General features: G+C 52.1%; 2 protein-coding genes and 1 pseudogene across 2 annotated transcripts; all 3 read left to right on the plus strand.

Annotated features, from left to right (window-relative positions):
* Nucleotides 1-1460: 1460 nt before the first annotated feature.
* On the plus strand, nt 1461-4515 carry LOC127028339 (adenosine 5'-monophosphoramidase HINT1-like; the record flags this gene model as incomplete). The annotated part of the gene is given in 4 exon segments (XM_050914051.1): nt 1461-1697; nt 1700-1752; nt 3269-3373; nt 4176-4515. Coding segments are annotated over 4 exon segments (560 nt in total), but the record flags the coding sequence as incomplete, so codon positions are not given.
* Nucleotides 4516-6551: 2036 nt separating this feature from the next.
* LOC127028340 (adenosine 5'-monophosphoramidase HINT2-like) lies at nt 6552-12036 on the plus strand (annotated as a pseudogene).
* Nucleotides 12037-17339: 5303 nt separating this feature from the next.
* Nucleotides 17340-22922, plus strand: LOC127028341 (adenosine 5'-monophosphoramidase HINT1-like). The gene is given in 5 exon segments (XM_050914052.1): nt 17340-17511; nt 19861-20123; nt 20125-20154; nt 21677-21781; nt 22583-22922. Coding segments are annotated over 5 exon segments (735 nt in total). The 3' UTR covers nt 22748-22922.
* Nucleotides 22923-23214: the final 292 nt, after the last annotated feature.

A 23214-nucleotide genomic window follows, 5' to 3' on the forward strand; every position in this document is an offset into this window, starting at 1 on the left:
GAAATGCCACAGAGGAATTGGGGCTTGATCCTCCAAAAAGGTGACACGGTCGACAGCCCAACTGAAGTGCCTCTATACCAATGCACGGGTAACAAACAGGAGGAGTTGGAAGCCACTGTGCAGAAGGAGCAGAAGGGAGCTGGCAGCTCTTTAAGGACGTTTTTCTTGGAGCACAAGAGCTCTCGATTCCCATGCGTAAGAAATCAGGCAAGGAAGGCAGGAGACCGGCATGGCTGAGTAAGGACCTTCTGGTCGAGCCGAAGCGCAAGAAGGAAATGCATAGGCAGTGGAAGCAGGGACACGCATCCTGGGAAGAATATAGGGATGCTGCCTGGGTGTGTAGGGATGGGATCAGGAAAGCTAAGGCACAGCTGGAGCTGAATTTGGCAAGGGATGTGAAGAACCATAAGAAGGGCTTCTACAGGTGCGTTGGCCAGAAAAGGAAGACTAAAGAAAACGTACACCACCCCCCCCACCCCTCCGATAAAGAAGACAGGAGATCTAGCGACAAGGGACATGGAGAAGGCTGAGGTACTCAATGATTTTTTTCCTCCGTTTTCACTGGCAATCACTGTTCCCACATCTCTCAAGTCCCTGAACCTCAAGGCAGGGACTGGGGGAACAAAGTCCCTCCCATCGTAGGAAACGATCCGGTTCGAGACCACCTGAGGAACCTGAACATACACAAGTCCTGCACCTGGGGAGGAACAGCCCCATGCCCCAGTATATGCTGGAGGCTGACTGGCTGGAAAGCAGCTTTGCAGAAAAGGACATGGGGGGCTCCTGGTGGACACCAAGTTGAGCATGAGCCGACAATGTGCCCTTGCCGCAAAGAAGGCTAAGGAGATCCTTAGCCCGATATAGAGGAAAGCAGGGTTTATATAAGTTACAATACAGTTGTGTAGACCAATCAAATTGCTCACTGTCCCCGGGGTGCAGGGCACCACAGACCACCCTTGGGCAGCTTTGGGGGCACTGCCTATTTTTCTAAAAGCCTCCTACCCAGCTTAGCGCAAATCCTATCTTGATCTGCCCTCCAGCCCTCAAGCCACCAGTGCTGAACACACGCTTTGTATTTTTATTTTCTGCCAGGCGGCATGCAGCTTAGAAACGTCTGCAATTGAAGCGGGGCTTTCAGGGAACAATTTTGAGGAACTTCTGTTGGTTCTGCGAAACGTTCTGAAAAGTTAAGGCCTGCCCTGCCCTGGCAAAAGCAGTCATTTGACTGGAGGGAGCAGCACCAAAAAGCCACAAGCACGTCATGGGTGGACTTGATGCGTTAATAAATAACAAGAAATAGTACTTCTAGCTACAACAGCCTCTCCTGAGACCTCGTTGCCCGCCCACAGGGTCGCAGCACTACACGGCACGCAGATCCCTCCGCGGACTCGCCCAACGTCTTCTCCCTCCACCCCCAGGTCGGATCCCTCCGCGCCCCGAGGGCACGCAAACTCCCTGAGCCCCGGTAAGCACCAGGTCGACGAGGGCGGACCCGCCAAGGGGGCGGGGACAAGCGAAAACGACAGACGAGACAGCCAATCGAGACGCGGGATCGGCCGGCGGCGATCTGGCGGCCCAACGGGCGCCGCGGAGGGCCTGGCCGAGTGGAGGAAGCGCGGGGGCGACAACGGGCCTTGTCGTGGCTGACGAGATTATTGGGGCGCGGGCCGCCCGGCCCGGTGGCGCCACTACTGTCTTCGAAAGGTCATCGGCAAGGCGCTTCCCCCCAACGTCATCTACGAGGACGAGGAGGTAGCCGCGGCTTTGCTCTGTGCGCGGTTCCTCTTCCCTTCCCCCCGTCCCCTCCGTCCCCCGGCGCTCGCAGGCACCCTGAGCCGAGGACCCGTTGCGCGGTGCCCGGGAGCGCGGCAGGGCGGGTGGCGGCGTTGCTGCGGGTGGGAGGGACGGGGACGGACGGGCCTCTCTGGGTTGTGGCGCTCTCTACTGCACCATCCCTAAACATCGCGCTTCTTCGGTGCCCCCTCCCCCGGCTGCCGCGGCGCGTACTGGGTTGCTGGTGCTGTCCGGCTCGCCTCGGTTCCCAGCCCCACTGTGTCGTGTGTGCGCTGCGTGCGTGCGTGCGTGCGTGCGTAGAGGAGGGCCTCTGACGGTAACGCACTTGGTGGCAGCCGCAGACGTTTGCCGCGCGATATCCCTTTGGCGCTGCAAGTCGTGCAAAGTTTGCTGCCGAGGGATGGGAGTGGTCCTGCCTCGTGTAGGATGATAGTCTTGAAACCTTAGATTAAGCACACGCAGTCAATCTCCTCGGGGATTCCAGGGGGTGTGTGTGTGTGTATGTAAACAGCGAACGTCTGAGTAGTGACCGTAATGAGTTAGTTCTGCATAGGAGGAATGCAGGTCTTGATGTGCCTCGTCATAGCATTATAGAGATTTCACAGCCCTGCTGTGCTAGGCTTTAGTTCTGAACCCCAAACTGGATTATTAAAGCAAAGAATTACAGCTTTTCTTATTTTTCTTAAAAAAAAAAAAAAAAAAAAAAAATCGAGAACCCGGTCGTCCTGCAGGCTGCAAAAGCTTCCCAGATCTTGTTTCTGTGGTGAAGTGGGACCGTGATAACAGCATGCTTGCAAGGTTCACGGACGCTGGCGCACCACAAGGTGCTAGGAACTAGAGCGAGCTGCTTAGACTGGGGGAAAAAAATGCAGCCGTTACCTACACGATGTTAACTTTAAGTTAGTATCCCGTGTAATTTTGTTATTAAAATGCTGAAGATTAACAGTTAGGGATGTCTTCTGCTTTTGAAGGCAGGGTTTATGTGCAATCTAGAAGCCAGACTCGTACTATGCACTTGCAGGCTTCCTGTGATTATGCTTTTGTTCAATACTTGAGCTCCCTGTACCGTGGAAAACGAATGGCCGCTGATCTTCCACTTCACTAAATTTGTTGCTGATTCAGTTAAGCCATTTGTCTCCTGCCTCTGTGTGGACCACATCGAATAGAAAAACTGCTTAGGAAACGATCAACCCAAATGAAACCATACTGGAGGTCGCTAATCTGAAGTACTGGCCCGTCTCCTTGCCCCCATCATCTTACATGCTGAATCCCACTTCTGGAGGGGGCTCTGTAAATACGTTGTATTTTGTGTATAGAAAGTATTAATATCACGTAAGAAAAATCAGCGTTTCGGCTTGTGTTTGGGGTATCTGGTAATCTGCTTCTGTACGAGTTCAGTGGGGCATATTGATTTGCTTAAGCTATTACCTTTCTCTGAAGCCAATTACGTTTTAACTGTTTACTCTTCCTCCAGTGCCTTGCGTTCCGTGATCTTTCACCCCAAGCTCCGACGCTTTTCCTAGTCATGCCTAAGGAGCCAATTATCAGGTTATCTGAAGCGGAAGATTCTGGTGAATCTGTAAGTACTGTGGAAGCTTTCTGTACACTAAACTGTACCTGTAATTAGTTCCTAATTTACTAGACTCTTTCCCATCCCCCCTTTTCCTCTTGATGGGGCACAGTAGGCTGTTTTGGGTTTTCTGGCGCTATAATCTTTTGCCTCTAGCTTGTAATGGAGTTGAGCTTTTTGACTAAAAGTAGTGATATAAAGCAATGCTCATCCCTGGGTATGTACTTCTGGTGCAAAATGCAGTGTTGTTTTGGAGCGCAGTCTGATGCCTATTGTCACGGTTTAGAGTAAGAGTGGTAGTACTTCTTCTAATACGGAGAAGAGGGCTTGGGGTTTTTGGCAGGTCGGGGGTGAGGAAGGGCAAAGCTGGTTGAGAGGTGCTGGATGCTTCACTTTCAGCTATGCAAGTCAAGTTCAAAGACTTTGTAAACCCACGCAAAAGCAGCCTAAAGTTTATTTTCCACCCGAATTGCTTATGTTGCCTGAAGATATAGTGGGGGCTTTAACCCGGAGACAAACTTAGCTTCTGTGGCTGTTTTGTAGTCCGTTACTGTCTAGCTTGAAAAAAATTGCATGGCTCTTCTTTCCCCTATAGTGTGCAGAATCGGTCTTTGTAGCTTTGCTTGGAAAATGTCAGTTGCGGGCGGGCGGACAGACGGTCATTTGAAGCGCAATGGTTGAATTGCTAGGAATTGGCTACCTGGTTTCTCTGGGTGGTTCTCTGCTCTCATTCCTTCCCTTCCTGCCCTCTCCCCTCTTTGTGTGTGGCTTTTTATTTTAGTTATTTATGGTTTTGTACTTCCTTCTCCAGCTTCTTGGGCATTTAATGATTGTTGGCAAGAAGCGTGCTGCTCACCTGGGCCTGACCAATGGATTCCGGATGGTTGCGGATGAAGGGCCCGAGGGTGGGCAGTCTGTCTGTCACGTACGTCTACGTATTCTGGGTGGCTGTCAGTTGGGCTGGCCGCCTGGCTAAGATTTTTGCACCGCAAGAGTTGCTGCACGTGTACAAATCGCCACTGAATGGATTTCGTCTGTTGCCCGTCAGTCTAGCCACTGTTGATGTCTAATTTTCTGTGACGTGTGTCTGTGGAAGGTAATAAAAGCTTTGAGCAGCAGTTGCACAATAAAGATTTAGCATGGGGATATCATCTCTGTCTTGTGTGTCTCACTGAGGGAAATAGTTCTGCAAGTTAAAACGGTGTCTCCCCGGAGTGTAAGTATGTGGAATGTTTCAGTCTGTTAACAGTGTTCTAGAGAGAGATAATGATTTGCCCAGTCATTTGAAGCGTGACGCTGGAACCGCTTAGCAGTCTCCTGCGTCTTGTAGGAAGCAAACTCTTAGCGTTTTGGAAGTGGTACGCAAATGTACATAAAGCCAGCGTAGGCTGCTGCTAAAACTTTAGAAAATACTGTATGTGACGCTACAGGCATGCCATACAAGGGTGGTTTTGGCACGGTGCAATGTGTTGGAAGCATCCAACTCCTGTTGGAGCACTTTATCAATGGCCGTGTGCTAAGGCCCCGTTGATATCCCTTTTGTGGTGAGGAGGGATGCGGTAGGAGGAAAACAATCGGTCTGAATGGCAGCTGTGGTGCTTCCATAGCACAGTGGAATATCTCTTTTGTCAGTTTGGGTCAGCTGTCCTGGCTCTGTCCCTTCCCAGCCTCTTGCCCACCCCCAGCTTACTGGACTGTGGGGGTGGGGGTGGTTGGAGAGACAGCCTCCATGCTGTGGGAGCACTGCTCAGCAGTAGCCGAAACATTGGTGTGTTATCAACACCCTTCTAGCTACAACTACAAAGCACAGCACTATGAGGGCTGCTATGGGGAAAGTTACCTCCATCCCAGCCAGACCCAAACCAAAACTACATCACAGGGAGATGGCAAACTTCCTTTTTTAATAGCTGTTAAAGAAAGATGGAGATGGGCGTGGGAAAGCAGGGCGATCCTTCGTTGCCCTCGAACACTATGTTACTGAGGCCTCTGAGACGCCCACTGGAAGGCATCTTCACCTCTTCTATAGCCCCAAGCGATCAGGTGAAGTTTGGTGACACAGGCGTGTGAGTAACCCGAGGACTTCACCTTTATTTAATCTTCCCGGGGAAGAGATGGAAATGATTTAACCACCCCCGATATCTGCTGGAGGGACAACACAGCAGGGCATAAGCAATCTAGGAGGTTCCTGGAGCGCGTCGACGACAACTTCCTCACCCAAGTGATAGAGGTGCCAACGAGGAGAGGTGCTCTGCTGGACCTCCTACTGACCGACAAGGAGGGGCTCGTTGGGGATGTGAAGGTCAAAGGCAGCCTTGGCTGCAGTGACCATGAGATGGTGGAGTTCAGGATCCCGAGAGGAGGGTAAAAAGCAAGCTCACAGCCCTGGACTTGAGGAGAGCCGACTCTGGCCTCTTCAGGGATCTGCTTGGAAGTGTCCCGTGGGATAGCATCCCCTGGAGGGAAGAGGGGCCCAAGAAAGCTGGTTAACCTTGGAGGGTCGCCTCCTCCAAGCTCAAGAGCGGTCCATCCCAACGAGCAGGAAGTCGGGCAAAAATGCCAGGAGGCCTGCGTGGATGAGCAAGGAGCTCCTGGCCAAGCTCAAGCACAAAAAGGAAGCCTGCAGAGGGTGGAAGCAAGGACGGGTAACCTGGGAGGAATACGGAGACGGTGTCCGAGCATGCAGGGCTGAGGTTAGGAAAGCTGGAATTCCCAACTGGAATTGAATCTGGCAAGGGATGTCAAAGACAACAAGAAGGGCTTCTATAAGTACATGGGTGACAAAAGGAAGGCTATGGAAAATGTGGGCCCTCTGCTGAATGAGGCGGGGGACCTGGTGACACAGGACATGGAAAAGGCTGTGGGACTGCAGCGGCCCCTTCTCTCCCTTCCCCCCTGCCGGTACCTGCCGCCCTTTCTCTTCTGTCCTGGGACTTCGGGGTGACCTGCTGAAAGAAAATGGTGTCCACCTGCCACAACTGCAAGGCTGTGGCTGCAACCCAAACGGAAGCACTACAGCCTACCTATGCTGACGTCTCCCCCAAACAGACCTCCCAAGGACCGATATAGCTGTCTAGACCTCGGGCTGCATGGAGCTCCAGTACCTGGAAGTCCCCTAGCACCCGAAGGCAGCGGTGGATGTCACAGCTGCAGGCGTGCCCAGCTGGAAGATCTCCTTGGACAAGTAACTATGTTACAAGAGGAGCTCGACAGGCAGCACAGTATCCGGGAACGCGAGCAGGAGATTGATGCGTGGTATTGTACGCTGTCCCAGGCTGAGCGACAGCCTGCCTTAAGGCTGCGCAAGAGGAAGGTAAGCCTGAATCCAACCTCGAGCTGACTGACACAAGTAACTCACGAGATGAAGGAGACCGGACGCTTGTCTGTGCTCGGGGTAGAAGGAAGAACCCTCCCCCATCTCCTGAGGTGTCCCTACATAACAGACAGGATGCTCTGGGCTTGGAGACTGAAGAGCACGTGAGTAACGGACAGGATCCAGGACAAGCCAACCGTGCAAAGCTGACCCAACCACCCACCCGCATTAGAAGCAGTGCCACCAGAAAAGCACGTAACGTATTAGTAATTGGAGATTCCCTACTGAGAGGCACCGAAGCACCCATTTGCCGTCCAGACGATTTCTCTAGAGAAGTCTGCTGCCTACCAGGAGCTCGCATTCGTGGCGTCACTGAGAGGCTGCCGAGCCTGGTGACCCCTACAGATTATCATCCGCTCCTACTATTCCGTGTAGGGTCTGACGAGGCAACTTAGAACCCTCCCAAGAGACTATATGTCCCTCGGAGCAATGTGAAAAGGATCAGGAGCACAGGCGGTGTTCTCCTCTATCCTCCCAGTCAGAGGAAGGGGTCCAGGAAGGAGGAGACGGATTGAACAGGTGAATGCCTGGCTGCGTAGCTGGTGCCATACTCAAGGTTTTGGCTTCTATGATCATGGATCTACCTTTGAGAAGCTGGGTCTGCTGGGAGCTGATGGGATTCACCTGACCAAGCGGGGCAAGAGGGTCTTGGCCAACAAGCTGGCCAGACTTACAAGGAGGGCTTTAAACTAGACTCAGCAGGGGGAGGGGATGGAGTTTTGAGCAACAGAGAAGAGCCAGGGGCTGCTGATGCGTTAGGAACCAACAGGGGAACACCTGAGAAATGCCACAGAGGAATTGGGGCTTGATCCTCCAAAAAGGTGACACGGTCGACAGCCCAACTGAAGTGCCTCTATACCAATGCACGGGTAACAAACAGGAGGAGTTGGAAGCCACTGTGCAGAAGGAGCAGAAGGGAGCTGGCAGCTCTTTAAGGACGTTTTTCTTGGAGCACAAGAGCTCTCGATTCCCATGCGTAAGAAATCAGGCAAGGAAGGCAGGAGACCGGCATGGCTGAGTAAGGACCTTCTGGTCGAGCCGAAGCGCAAGAAGGAAATGCATAGGCAGTGGAAGCAGGGACACGCATCCTGGGAAGAATATAGGGATGCTGCCTGGGTGTGTAGGGATGGGATCAGGAAAGCTAAGGCACAGCTGGAGCTGAATTTGGCAAGGGATGTGAAGAACCATAAGAAGGGCTTCTACAGGTGCGTTGGCCAGAAAAGGAAGACTAAAGAAAACGTACACCACCCCCCCACCCCCTCCGATAAAGAAGACAGGAGATCTAGCGACAAGGGACATGGAGAAGGCTGAGGTACTCAACGATTTTTTTCCTCCGTTTTCACTGGCAATCACTGTTCCCACATCTCTCAAGTCCCTGAACCTCAAGGCAGGGACTGGGGGAACAAAGTCCCTCCCATTGTAGGAAACGATCCGGTTCGAGACCACCTGAGGAACCTGAACATACACAAGTCCTGCACCTGGGGAGGAACAGCCCCATGCCCCAGTATATGCTGGAGGCTGACTGGCTGGAAAGCAGCTTTGCAGAAAAGGACATGGGGGGCTCCTGGTGGACACCAAGTTGAGCATGAGCCGACAATGTGCCCTTGCCGCAAAGAAGGCTAAGGAGATCCTTAGCCCGATATAGAGGAAAGCAGGGTTTATATAAGTTACAATACAGTTGTGTAGACCAATCAAATTGCTCACTGTCCCCGGGGTGCAGGGCACCACAGACCACCCTTGGGCAGCTTTGGGGGCACTGCCTATTTTTCTAAAAGCCTCCTACCCAGCTTAGCGCAAATCCTATCTTGATCTGCCCTCCAGCCCTCAAGCCACCAGTGCTGAACACACGCTTTGTATTTTTATTTTCTGCCAGGCGGCATGCAGCTTAGAAACGTCTGCAATTGAAGCGGGGCTTTCAGGGAACAATTTTGAGGAACTTCTGTTGGTTCTGCGAAACGTTCTGAAAAGTTAAGGCCTGCCCTGCCCTGGCAAAAGCAGTCATTTGACTGGAGGGAGCAGCACCAAAAAGCCACAAGCACGTCATGGGTGGACTTGATGCGTTAATAAATAACAAGAAATAGTACTTCTAGCTACAACAGCCTCTCCTGAGACCTCGTTGCCCGCCCACAGGGTCGCAGCACTACACGGCACGCAGATCCCTCCGCGGACTCGCCCAACGTCTTCTCCCTCCACCCCCAGGTCGGATCCCTCCGCGCCCCGAGGGCACGCAAACTCCCTGAGCCCCGGTAAGCACCAGGTCGACGAGGGCGGACCCGCCAAGGGGGCGGGGACAAGCGAAAACGACAGACGAGACAGCCAATCGAGACGCGGGATCGGCCGGCGGCGATCTGGCGGCCCAACGGGCGCCGCGGAGGGCCTGGCCGAGTGGAGGAAGCGCGGGGGCGACAACGGGCCTTGTCGTGGCTGACGAGATTATTGGGGCGCGGGCCGCCCGGCCCGGTGGCGCCACTACTGTCTTCGGAAAGGTCATCGGCAAGGCGCTTCCCCGCCAACGTCATCTACGAGGACGAGGAGGTAGCCGCGGCTTTGCTCTGTGCGCGGTTCCTCTTCCCTTCCCCCCGTCCCCTCCGTCCCCCGGCGCTCGCAGGCACCCTGAGCCGAGGACCCGTTGCGCGGTGCCCGGGAGCGCGGCAGGGCGGGTGGCGGCGTTGCTGCGGGTGGTGGAGGGACGGGGGACGGACGGGGCCTCTCTGGGTTGTGGCGCTCTCTACTGCACCATCCCTAAAACATCGCGCTTCTTCGGTGCCCCCTCCCCGGCTGCCGCGGCGCGTACTGGGTTGCTGGTGCTGTCCGGCTCGCCTCGGTTCCCAGCCCCACTGTGTCGTGTGTGCGCTGCGTGCGTGCGTGCGTAGAGGAGGGCCTCTGACGGTAACGCACTTGGTGGCAGCCGCAGACGTTTGCCGCGCGATATCCCTTTGGCGCTGCAAGTCGTGCAAAGTTTGCTGCCGAGGGATGGGAGTGGTCCTGCCTCGTGTAGGATGATAGTCTTGAAACCTTAGATTAAGCACACGCAGTCAATCTCCTCGGGGATTCCAGGGGGTGTGTGTGTGTGTGTGTATGTATGTAAACAGCGAACGTCTGAGTAGTGACCGTAATGAGTTAGTTCTGCATAGGAGGAATGCAGGTCTTGATGTGCCTCGTCATAGCATTATAGAGATTTCACAGCCCTGCTGTGCTAGGCTTTAGTTCTGAACCCCCAAACTGGATTATTAAAGCAAAGAATTACAGCTTTTCTTATTTTTCTTAAAAAAAAAAAAAAAAAAAAAAAAAAATCGAGAACCCGGTCGTCCTGCAGGCTGCAAAAGCTTCCCAGATCTTGTTTCTGTGGTGAAGTGGGACCGTGATAACAGCATGCTTGCAAGGTTCACGGACGCTGGCGCACCACAAGGTGCTAGGAACTAGAGCGAGCTGCTTAGACTGGGGGAAAAAAATGCAGCCGTTACCTACACGATGTTAACTTTAAGTTAGTATCCCGTGTAATTTTGTTATTAAAATGCTGAAGATTAACAGTTAGGGATGTCTTCTGCTTTTGAAGGCAGGGTTTATGTGCAATCTAGAAGCCAGACTCGTACTATGCACTTGCAGGCTTCCTGTGATTATGCTTTTGTTCAATACTTGAGCTCCGTACCGTGGAAAACGAATGGCCGCTGATCTTCCACTTCACTAAATTTTTGCTGATTCAGTTAAGCCATTTGTCTCCTGCCTCTGTGTGGACCACATCGAATAGAAAAACTGCTTAGGAAACGATCAACCCAAATGAAACCATACTGGAGGTCGCTAATCTGAAGTACTGGCCCGTCTCCTTGCCCCCATCATCTTACATGCTGAATCCCACTTCTGGAGGGGGCTCTGTAAATACGTTGTATTTTGTGTATAGAAAGTATTAATATCACGTAAGAAAAATCAGCGTTTCGGCTTGTGTTTGGGGTATCTGGTAATCTGCTTCTGTACGAGTTCAGTGGGGCATATTGATTTGCTTAAGCTATTACCTTTCTCTGAAGCCAATTACGTTTTAACTGTTTACTCTTCCTCCAGTGCCTTGCGTTCCGTGATCTTTCACCCCAAGCTCCGACGCTTTTCCTAGTCATGCCTAAGGAGCCAATTATCAGGTTATCTGAAGCGGAAGATTCTGGTGAATCTGTAAGTACTGTGGAAGCTTTCTGTACCTAAACTGTACCTGTAATTAGTTCCTAATTTACTAGACTCTTTCCCATCCCCCCTTTTCCTCTTGATGGGGCACAGTAGGCTGTTTTGGGTTTTCTGGCGCTATAATCTTTTGCCTCTAGCTTGTAATGGAGTTGAGCTTTTTGACTAAAAGTAGTGATATAAAGCAATGCTCATCCCTGGGTATGTACTTCTGGTGCAAAATGCAGTGTTGTTTTGGAGCGCAGTCTGATGCCTATTGTCACGGTTTAGAGTAAGAGTGGTAGTACTTCTTCTAATACGGAGAAGAGGGCTTGGGGTTTTTGGCAGGTCGGGGGTGAGGAAGGGCAAAGCTGGTTGAGAGGTGCTGGATGCTTCACTTTCAGCTATGCAAGTCAAGTTCAAAGACTTTGTAAACCCACGCAAAAGCAGCCTAAAGTTTATTTTCCACCCGAATTGCTTATGTTGCCTGAAGATATAGTGGGGGCTTTAACCCGGAGACAAACTTAGCTTCTGTGGCTGTTTTGTAGTCCGTTACTGTCTAGCTTGAAAAAAATTGCATGGCTCTTCTTTCCCCTATAGTGTGCAGAATCGGTCTTTGTAGCTTTGCTTGGAAAATGTCAGTTGCGGGCGGGCGGACAGACGGTCATTTGAAGCGCAATGGTTGAATTGCTAGGAATTGGCTACCTGGTTTCTCTGGGTGGTTCTCTGCTCTCATTCCTTCCCTTCCTGCCCTCTCCCCTCTTTGTGTGTGGCTTTTTATTTTAGTTATTTATGGTTTTGTACTTCCTTCTCCAGCTTCTTGGGCATTTAATGATTGTTGGCAAGAAGCGTGCTGCTCACCTGGGCCTGACCAATGGATTCCGGATGGTTGCGGATGAAGGGCCCGAGGGTGGGCAGTCTGTCTGTCACGTACGTCTACGTATTCTGGGTGGCTGTCAGTTGGGCTGGCCGCCTGGCTAAGATTTTTGCACCGCAAGAGTTGCTGCACGTGTACAAATCGCCACTGAATGGATTTCGTCTGTTGCCCGTCAGTCTAGCCACTGTTGATGTCTAATTTTCTGTGACGTGTGTCTGTGGAAGGTAATAAAAGCTTTGAGCAGCAGTTGCACAATAAAGATTTAGCATGGGGATATCATCTCTGTCTTGTGTGTCTCACTGAGGGAAATAGTTCTGCAAGTTAAAACGGTGTCTCCCCGGAGTGTAAGTATGTGGAATGTTTCAGTCTGTTAACAGTGTTCTAGAGAGAGATAATGATTTGCCCAGTCATTTGAAGCGTGACGCTGGAACCGCTTAGCAGTCTCCTGCGTCTTGTAGGAAGCAAACTCTTAGCGTTTTGGAAGTGGTACGCAAATGTACATAAAGCCAGCGTAGGCTGCTGCTAAAACTTTAGAAAATACTGTATGTGACGCTACAGGCATGCCATACAAGGGTGGTTTTGGCACGGTGCAATGTGTTGGAAGCATCCAACTCCTGTTGGAGCACTTTATCAATGGCCGTGTGCTAAGGCCCCGTTGATATCCCTTTTGTGGTGAGGAGGGATGCGGTAGGAGGAAAACAATCGGTCTGAATGGCAGCTGTGGTGCTTCCATAGCACAGTGGAATATCTCTTTTGTCAGTTTGGGTCAGCTGTCCTGGCTCTGTCCCTTCCCAGCCTCTTGCCCACCCCCAGCTTACTGGACTGTGGGGTGGGGGTGGTTGGAGAGACAGCCTCCATGCTGTGGGAGCACTGCTCAGCAGTAGCCGAAACATTGGTGTGTTATCAACACCCTTCTAGCTACAACTACAAAGCACAGCACTATGAGGGCTGCTATGGGGAAAGTTACCTCCATCCCAGCCAGACCCAAACCAAAACTACATCACAGGGAGATGGCAAACTTCCTTTTTTAATAGCTGTTAAAGAAAGATGGAGATGGGCGTGGGAAAGCAGGGCGATCCTTCGTTGCCCTCGAACACTATGTTACTGAGGCCTCTGAGACGCCCACTGGAAGGCGTCTTCACCTCTTCTATAGCCCCAAGCGATCAGGTGAAGTTTGGTGACACAGGCGTGTGAGTAACCCGAGGACTTCACCTTTATTTAATCTTCCCGGGGAAGAGATGGAAATGATTTACCTGAAGTAGCTGGAAACTGACATGTGATGTTTCCTTGAAACTGCACTGGTGCAGCGTTTGCTTACTGAATGATTGAGCTAGGTATCATCTATTGTTCTGTCTGTGTAAACGCCCTAAGGTATCTAGAAGGTGTTCCCGCTTCTGGAGGCGGGGGAATTTTGAAGCAGCTAGGTATGGCTTATACATTCAGAGAGACTGGGTGATTACCATAGGTTTTAGAAGTCTGTGGCGCCTGGTGGAATTTATGTCTCGCCTCGCAGGCGACGTTGCCGATCCTTTGCTCCAAACCAGAGAGAGCAAAGGGTTATTAAGCAGCGATCCACTGAAGAATCGTAGAATCCTAGAGCAGCCCAGGTGGGGAGGGACCTCGAAAGATCATCTGGTCCAACCTTTTGTGGGAAAGGGAGCCTAGATGGGATTATCTAGCACCCTGTCCAATTGCATCTTGAAAACCTCCAGCGATGGGGACTCTACCGCGTCCCTGGGGAGGCTGTTCCAGTGGATGATTGTTCTCACTGTAAAAAAAAAAAAAATATCTGTCTTGTATCGAGGTGAAACCTCTCTCCTGGTGCAACTTGTACCCGTTGCCCCTCGTCTTCTCCATGTGGCTCCTTGTGAAGAGAGAGCCTCCGTCCTCTTTGTAGCCACCCTTTAAGTACAGGAATACTGTGATGAGGCCCCCCCGAGCCTTCTCTTCTCCAAGGGAGAAAAGACCCAAGTCCTTCAGTCTTTCCTCATAGGGCAGGTTCTCCAGCCCTTTGATCATCTTGGTGGCCCTCCTTGGGACCCTCTCCAGTCTGTCTGCGTCTTTTTTTTGAACTGTGGGAACCAGAACTGGACACAGTGCTCCAGGTGCGGCCTGCAGGGGTGGCCTCTGTGAGAAGAGGCCAGGGTCTGCCCTGTGCCGGACACAGCTGGTTCCAGCCAGCTAGGCACCGGAGTCACCGCAGGCCAAAGCTGAGCAACTCGGCAAAGCTGGTGGCGCCCCTGTGAAAACATGTTTAAGAAAGGGCAAAACGCTGTCCGGGGCAGGTATTTCCCTGCTGCCCGTGGATCCGGCAGGTGGCTCTTTCCTGAAGGAACTTTTTCATCCTGTTTTCTCCCCCTGTCCTGTTGAGGAGGGGCAGTGAGAGAGCAGCTGGGTGGGCCCCTGGCAGCCGGCCAAGGTCAACCCATCACAAAGCCTAAAAGGCAGGTTCCTCCATGTAGAAGTTGAAGGGGGTTGGTGGTTTGAAGAATGATAGTGACTGGGGTAGGAACGGGACGTTTTGGAGATAGGAAAGTCGGGAAGTATCTGGGGATCCAGTCGCTTTGAGGGGGGGAAATTTCAAGAGAAGAAGCCTTCTTTCTGAGCAATAAGAGGTTCTTGTGAGAAAAGGGATCTAGACTCCATTTTTTCTCACTTGGCAATAAAAGCGACAAAGAACTGGAACTCCTGCGTGCAAAGGGATTAAAATGTACAGAGCCTGTTGGATGCTCTGTGTCTGTGTGCGTGTGTGTGTGTGTGTGTTGGAAACCCAGGAACAGCTATAAAGAGGTCGTGGAGTAGATGTGAGCTTGGTCTTGCTAAACTTGATTAAAACAGAGCCTTAGAGAAGGCAATGCCTTGAGGATGTGAAGGGTTAAAAGGACAATAAGTAAGGCTGGAGATGTAGTTCCTGACCCTTTTGTCGGGAAGGATTAGGACTGAATGTTGATTTGACTGAAGCGCAGGTACCAATCCGTCTTCTATAACTGAGATTTCAGTAGCAAAGGAGACCCAAAGCTGAGAATTGGGCACCAATGATGCTTTTGATACCGTCCAGGTGTCGCAGGAGAAGAGTCAGAGATCACTCAGACAGATCTGATCGAGTAGTTAGTTTATTGAGTTCTAATCGGTAAATTTAGGTATGTAAAATATTTAATAAGTACAGATGGATTGGCGGCCAATACTCTGCTATTTCCTACACTTAAAGTTAGTATGGGATACAGAGAGTATCGCGTAAGCTTACTATACGTATCTTAAATGTTACGTGCATGCAAAAAAATGTCACTTACCAACCCATCGATGCCTGGTGTCAGGTAAGGGATCTCTCGGCCTCGAGGGGTAACCTTGAGAGGCGTCCCTACTCAAGGGGAGATCACTGCCGCGCAGCCAGCTGCTATGGAGGGAGAGCTCAACGGACCCTGATGGCTGCACATATTTATAGCGTAAAGTGGTTGACTCGTAGTCAGATTTTCTGCTGCGTTCATGCAGTTTCGGCCGCTTATCAGCCCAGTCTCCAGCCAAACCGGTTTGTTGGTTTTGGTGCTGGGTTCTCGCCGATAGCCTCACGCACTAGGATTAACTTTGGTTAGGCCTACTTGTTGAGCATCTGCCTGGACCACAGGTCAGTTAGTTGAAGCAGGAGGAGCGCATCCGTCACACCAGGTTTCCCCTAGCAATGACCCCAGAGCTCTGAGGGCGGTAGTCAAGGGCATGGGGGCCCAGGTGGTGTTCTCCTCAGTCCTGCCGGTGAGGGGAAAGGGTGGGAGGAGGAGGGCACTGATAATGCGGGTCAATAATTGGCTGCGGAGCTGGTGCTGGCGACAGGGTTTTGGGTTCTATGACCATGGGACCCTGTTTGTGGATCAGCGTCTGCTTGGGAGAGAGGGGATCCACCTCACTAAGCGGGGCAAAGGTATTTTTGCCAGTAGGATAGCTGACCTCATTAGGAGGGCTTTAAACTAAGACTGAGGGGGAGGGAGAGAGTAACCAGCAGCCCTGTGAGGGAGTGACGGACAGGGTCACTGAGCAAAGGGCAGGGGGTGATGTGATGGGAAGGGGTCACAAAATCAACAAAACGGGGCTTAAGCAGGGTCACCTCCAGCATTTGCATGTAAGCAAGGAAGTGCCTACAAGGCACCATTATGGAGAAATCCCCAAAACCCTTTCTAGGGAGTCAACGTGCCGGGGTGCCTCTCTGAAGTGCCTGTACGCTAACGCACGCAGTATGGGGAATAAGCGTGAGGAGTCAGAGATGCGTGTGCAGTTGCAGGGCTACGATCTTGTTGGGATCACGGAGACGTGGTGGATGGCTCCCGTGACTGGAGCGTTGCAATGGAGGGCTACGGGCAGGCTTTAGGAAGGACAGGCCGGGAAGATGAGGAGGGGGAGTGGCCCTTTTATGTGAGAGAACAGCTGGAATGCATGGAGCCCTGGCTGGGGAGGGCTGATGAGCCAACTGAGAGCTTATGGGTAAGGCTTGAAGAGAAGACGGGTAAGGGTGGCATTGTAGTGGGTGTCTGCTATAGGCCGCCCGACCAGGAAGAACAAGCGGATGAGGCCCTCTACAGACAGATAGGAGCAGCCTGGCGTTTGCAGGCCCTGGTCCTCACGGGGGACTTCAACCACCCCGATATCTGCTGGAGGGACAACACAGCAGGGCATAAGCAATCTAGGAGGTTCCTGGAGCGCGTCGACGACAACTTCCTCACCCAAGTGATAGAGGTGCCAACGAGGAGAGGTGCTCTGCTGGACCTCCTACTGACCGACAAGGAGGGGCTCGTTGGGGATGTGAAGGTCAAAGGCAGCCTTGGCTGCAGTGACCATGAGATGGTGGAGTTCAGGATCCCGAGAGGAGGGTAAAAAGCAAGCTCACAGCCCTGGACTTGAGGAGAGCCGACTCTGGCCTCTTCAGGGATCTGCTTGGAAGTGTCCCGTGGGATAGCATCCCCTGGAGGGAAGAGGGGCCCAAGAAAGCTGGTTAACCTTGGAGGGTCGCCTCCTCCAAGCTCAAGAGCGGTCCATCCCAACGAGCAGGAAGTCGGGCAAAAATGCCAGGAGGCCTGCGTGGATGAGCAAGGAGCTCCTGGCCAAGCTCAAGCACAAAAAGGAAGCCTGCAGAGGGTGGAAGCAAGGACGGGTAACCTGGGAGGAATACGGAGACGGTGTCCGAGCATGCAGGGCTGAGGTTAGGAAAGCTGGAATTCCCAACTGGAATTGAATCTGGCAAGGGATGTCAAAGACAACAAGAAGGGCTTCTATAAGTACATGGGTGACAAAAGGAAGGCTATGGAAAATGTGGGCCCTCTGCTGAATGAGGCGGGGGGACCTGGTGACACAGGACATGGAAAAGGCTGTGGGACTGCAGCGGCCCCTTCTCTCCCTTCCCCCCCCTGGTACCTGCCGCCCTTTCTCTTCTGTCCTGGGACTTCGGGGTGACCTGCTGAAAGAAAATGGTGTCCACCTGCCACAACTGCAAGGCTGTGGCTGCAACCCAAACGGAAGCACTACAGCCTACCTATGCTGACGTCTCCCCCCAAACAGACCTCCCAAGGACCGATATAGCTGTCTAGACCTCGGGCTGCATGGAGCTCCAGTACCTGGAAGTCCCCCTAGCACCCGAAGGCAGCGGTGGATGTCACAGCTGCAGGCGTGCCCAGCTGGAAGATCTCCTTGGACAAGTAACTATGTTACAAGAGGAGCTCGACAGGCAGCACAGTATCCGGGAACGCGAGCAGGAGATTGATGCGTGGTATTGTACGCTGTCCCAGGCTGAGCGACAGCCTGCCTTAAGGCTGCGCAAGAGGAAGGTAAGCCTGAATCCAACCTCGAGCTGACTGACACAAGTAACTCACGAGATGAAGGAGACCGGACGCTTGTCTGTGCTCGGGGTAGAAGGAAGAACCCTCCCCCATCTCCTGAGGTGTCCCTACATAACAGACAGGATGCTCTGGGCTTGGAGACTGAAGAGCACGTGAAACGGACAGGATCCAGGACAAGCCAACCGTGCAAAGCTGACCCAACCACCCACCCGCATTAGAAGCAGTGCCACCAGAAAAGCACGTAACGTATTAGTAATTGGAGATTCCCTACTGAGAGGCACCGAAGCACCCATTTGCCGTCCAGACGATTTCTCTAGAGAAGTCTGCTGCCTACCAGGAGCTCGCATTCGTGGCGTCACTGAGAGGCTGCCGAGCCTGGTGACCCCTACAGATTATCATCCGCTCCTACTATTCCGTGTAGGGTCTGACGAGGCAACTTAGAACCCTCCCAAGAGACTATATGTCCCTCGGAGCAATGCGAAAAGGATCAGGAGCACAGGCGGTGTTCTCCTCTATCCTCCCAGTCAGAGGAAGGGGTCCAGGAAGGAGGAGACGGATTGAACAGGTGAATGCCTGGCTGCGTAGCTGGTGCCATACTCAAGGTTTTGGCTTCTATGATCATGGATCTACCTTTGAGAAGCTGGGTCTGCTGGGAGCTGATGGGATTCACCTGACCAAGCGGGGCAAGAGGGTCTTGGCCAACAAGCTGGCCAGACTTACAAGGAGGGCTTTAAACTAGACTCAGCAGGGGGAGGGGATGGAGTTTTGAGCAACAGAGAAGAGCCAGGGGCTGCTGATGCGTTAGGAACCAACAGGGGAACACCTGAGAAATGCCACAGAGGAATTGGGGCTTGATCCTCCAAAAAGGTGACACGGTCGACAGCCCAACTGAAGTGCCTCTATACCAATGCACGGGTAACAAACAGGAGGAGTTGGAAGCCACTGTGCAGAAGGAGCAGAAGGGAGCTGGCAGCTCTTTAAGGACGTTTTTCTTGGAGCACAAGAGCTCTCGATTCCCATGCGTAAGAAATCAGGCAAGGAAGGCAGGAGACCGGCATGGCTGAGTAAGGACCTTCTGGTCGAGCCGAAGCGCAAGAAGGAAATGCATAGGCAGTGGAAGCAGGGACACGCATCCTGGGAAGAATATAGGGATGCTGCCTGGGTGTGTAGGGATGGGATCAGGAAAGCTAAGGCACAGCTGGAGCTGAATTTGGCAAGGGATGTGAAGAACCATAAGAAGGGCTTCTACAGGTGCGTTGGCCAGAAAAGGAAGACTAAAGAAAACGTACACCACCCCCACCCCTCCGATAAAGAAGACAGGAGATCTAGCGACAAGGGACATGGAGAAGGCTGAGGTACTCAACGATTTTTTTCCTCCGTTTTCACTGGCAATCACTGTTCCCACATCTCTCAAGTCCCTGAACCTCAAGGCAGGGACTGGGGGAACAAAGTCCCTCCCATTGTAGGAAACGATCCGGTTTGAGACCACCTGAGGAACCTGAACATACACAAGTCCTGCACCTGGGGAGGAACAGCCCCATGCCCCAGTATATGCTGGAGGCTGACTGGCTGGAAAGCAGCTTTGCAGAAAAGGACGTGGGGGGCTCCTGGTGGACACCAAGTTGAGCATGAGCCGACAATGTGCCCTTGCCGCAAAGAAGGCTAAGGAGATCCTTAGCCCGATATAGAGGAAAGCAGGGTTTATATAAGTTACAATACAGTTGTGTAGACCAATCAAATTGCTCACTGTCCCCGGGGGTGCAGGGCACCACAGACCACCCTTGGGCAGCTTTGGGGGCACTGCCTATTTTTCTAAAAGCCTCCTACCCAGCTTAGCGCAAATCCTATCTTGATCTGCCCTCCAGCCCTCAAGCCACCAGTGCTGAACACACGCTTTGTATTTTTATTTTCTGCCAGGCGGCATGCAGCTTAGAAACGTCTGCAATTGAAGCGGGGCTTTCAGGGAACAATTTTGAGGAACTTCTGTTGGTTCTGCGAAACGTTCTGAAAAGTTAAGGCCTGCCCTGCCCTGGCAAAAGCAGTCATTTGACTGGAGGGAGCAGCACCAAAAAGCCACAAGCACGTCATGGGTGGACTTGATGCGTTAATAAATAACAAGAAATAGTACTTCTAGCTACAACAGCCTCTCCTGAGACCTCGTTGCCCGCCCACAGGGTCGCAGCACTACACGGCACGCAGATCCCTCCGCGGACTCGCCCAACGTCTTCTCCCTCCACCCCAGGTCGGATCCCTCCGCGCCCCGAGGGCACGCAAACTCCCTGAGCCCCGGTAAGCACCAGGTCGACGAGGGCGGACCCGCCAAGGGGGCGGGGACAAGCGAAAACGACAGACGAGACAGCCAATCGAGACGCGGGATCGGCCGGCGGCGATCTGGCGGCCCAACGGGCGCCGCGGAGGGCCTGGCCGAGTGGAGGAAGCGCGGGGGCGACAACGGGCCTTGTCGTGGCTGACGAGATTATTGGGGCGCGGGCCGCCCGGCCCGGTGGCGCCACTACTGTCTTCGGAAAGGTCATCGGCAAGGCGCTTCCCCGCCAACGTCATCTACGAGGACGAGGAGGTAGCCGCGGCTTTGCTCTGTGCGCGGTTCCTCTTCCCTTCCCCCCGTCCCCTCCGTCCCCCGGCGCTCGCAGGCACCCTGAGCCGAGGACCCGTTGCGCGGTGCCCGGGAGCGCGGCAGGGCGGGTGGCGGCGTTGCTGCGGGTGAGTGGAGGGACGGGGGACGGACGGGGCCTCTCTGGGTTGTGGCGCTCTCTACTGCACCATCCCTAAAACATCGCGCTTCTTCGGTGCCCCCCTCCCCCGGCTGCCGCGGCGCGTACTGGGTTGCTGGTGCTGTCCGGCTCGCCTCGGTTCCCAGCCCCACTGTGTCGTGCGTGCGTGCGTGCGTGCGTAGAGGAGGGCCTCTGACGGTAACGCACTTGGTGGCAGCCGCAGACGTTTGCCGCGCGATATCCCTTTGGCGCTGCAAGTCGTGCAAAGTTTGCTGCCGAGGGATGGGAGTGGTCCTGCCTCGTGTAGGATGATAGTCTTGAAACCTTAGATTAAGCACACGCAGTCAATCTCCTCGGGGATTCCAGGGGTGGTGTGTGTGTGTGTGTGTATGTATGTAAACAGCGAACGTCTGAGTAGTGACCGTAATGAGTTAGTTCTGCATAGGAGGAATGCAGGTCTTGATGTGCCTCGTCATAGCATTATAGAGATTTCACAGCCCTGCTGTGCTAGGCTTTAGTTCTGAACCCCCAAACTGGATTATTAAAGCAAAGAATTACAGCTTTTCTTATTTTTCTTAAAAAAAAAAAAAAAAAAATAAAAAATCGAGAACCCGGTCGTCCTGCAGGCTGCAAAAGCTTCCCAGATCTTGTTTCTGTGGTGAAGTGGGACCGTGATAACAGCATGCTTGCAAGGTTCACGGACGCTGGCGCACCACAAGGCGCTAGGAACTAGAGCGAGCTGCTTAGACTGGGGGAAAAAAATGCAGCCGTTACCTACACGATGTTAACTTTAAGTTAGTATCCCGTGTAATTTTGTTATTAAAATGCTGAAGATTAACAGTTAGGGATGTCTTCTGCTTTTGAAGGCAGGGTTTATGTGCAATCTAGAAGCCAGACTCGTACTATGCACTTGCAGGCTTCCTGTGATTATGCTTTTGTTCAATACTTGAGCTCCCTGTACCGTGGAAAACGAATGGCCGCTGATCTTCCACTTCACTAAATTTTTGCTGATTCAGTTAAGCCATTTGTCTCCTGCCTCTGTGTGGACCACATCGAATAGAAAAACTGCTTAGGAAACGATCAACCCAAATGAAACCATACTGGAGGTCGCTAATCTGAAGTACTGGCCCGTCTCCTTGCCCCCATCATCTTACATGCTGAATCCCACTTCTGGAGGGGGCTCTGTAAATACGTTGTATTTTGTGTATAGAAAGTATTAATATCACGTAAGAAAAATCAGCGTTTCGGCTTGTGTTTGGGGTATCTGGTAATCTGCTTCTGTACGAGTTCAGTGGGGCATATTGATTTGCTTAAGCTATTACCTTTCTCTGAAGCCAATTACGTTTTAACTGTTTACTCTTCCTCCAGTGCCTTGCGTTCCGTGATCTTTCACCCCAAGCTCCGACGCTTTTCCTAGTCATGCCTAAGGAGCCAATTATCAGGTTATCTGAAGCGGAAGATTCTGGTGAATCTGTAAGTACTGTGGAAGCTTTCTGTACGCTAAACTGTACCTGTAATTAGTTCCTAATTTACTAGACTCTTTCCCATCCCCCTTTTCCTCTTGATGGGGCACAGTAGGCTGTTTTGGGTTTTCTGGCGCTATAATCTTTTGCCTCTAGCTTGTAATGGAGTTGAGCTTTTTGACTAAAAGTAGTGATATAAAGCAATGCTCATCCCTGGGTATGTACTTCTGGTGCAAAATGCAGTGTTGTTTTGGAGCGCAGTCTGATGCCTATTGTCACGGTTTAGAGTAAGAGTGGTAGTACTTCTTCTAATACGGAGAAGAGGGCTTGGGGTTTTTGGCAGGTCGGGGGTGAGGAAGGGCAAAGCTGGTTGAGAGGTGCTGGATGCTTCACTTTCAGCTATGCAAGTCAAGTTCAAAGACTTTGTAAACCCACGCAAAAGCAGCCTAAAGTTTATTTTCCACCCGAATTGCTTATGTTGCCTGAAGATATAGTGGGGGCTTTAACCCGGAGACAAACTTAGCTTCTGTGGCTGTTTTGTAGTCCGTTACTGTCTAGCTTGAAAAAAATTGCATGGCTCTTCTTTCCCCTATAGTGTGCAGAATCGGTCTTTGTAGCTTTGCTTGGAAAATGTCAGTTGCGGGCGGGCGGACAGACGGTCATTTGAAGCGCAATGGTTGAATTGCTAGGAATTGGCTACCTGGTTTCTCTGGGTGGTTCTCTGCTCTCATTCCTTCCCTTCCTGCCCTCTCCCCTCTTTGTGTGTGGCTTTTTATTTTAGTTATTTATGGTTTTGTACTTCCTTCTCCAGCTTCTTGGGCATTTAATGATTGTTGGCAAGAAGCGTGCTGCTCACCTGGGCCTGACCAATGGATTCCGGATGGTTGCGGATGAAGGGCCCGAGGGTGGGCAGTCTGTCTGTCACGTACGTCTACGTATTCTGGGTGGCTGTCAGTTGGGCTGGCCGCCTGGCTAAGATTTTTGCACCGCAAGAGTTGCTGCACGTGTACAAATCGCCACTGAATGGATTTCGTCTGTTGCCCGTCAGTCTAGCCACTGTTGATGTCTAATTTTCTGTGACGTGTGTCTGTGGAAGGTAATAAAAGCTTTGAGCAGCAGTTGCACAATAAAGATTTAGCATGGGGATATCATCTCTGTCTTGTGTGTCTCACTGAGGGAAATAGTTCTGCAAGTTAAAACGGTGTCTCCCCGGAGTGTAAGTATGTGGAATGTTTCAGTCTGTTAACAGTGTTCTAGAGAGAGATAATGATTTGCCCAGTCATTTGAAGCGTGACGCTGGAACCGCTTAGCAGTCTCCTGCGTCTTGTAGGAAGCAAACTCTTAGCGTTTTGGAAGTGGTACGCAAATGTACATAAAGCCAGCGTAGGCTGCTGCTAAAACTTTAGAAAATACTGTATGTGACGCTACAGGCATGCCATACAA

Source organism: Gymnogyps californianus, unplaced genomic scaffold (genome assembly GCF_018139145.2).
Source record: "Gymnogyps californianus isolate 813 unplaced genomic scaffold, ASM1813914v2 HiC_scaffold_310, whole genome shotgun sequence".
NCBI lineage: Eukaryota > Metazoa > Chordata > Aves > Accipitriformes > Cathartidae > Gymnogyps > Gymnogyps californianus.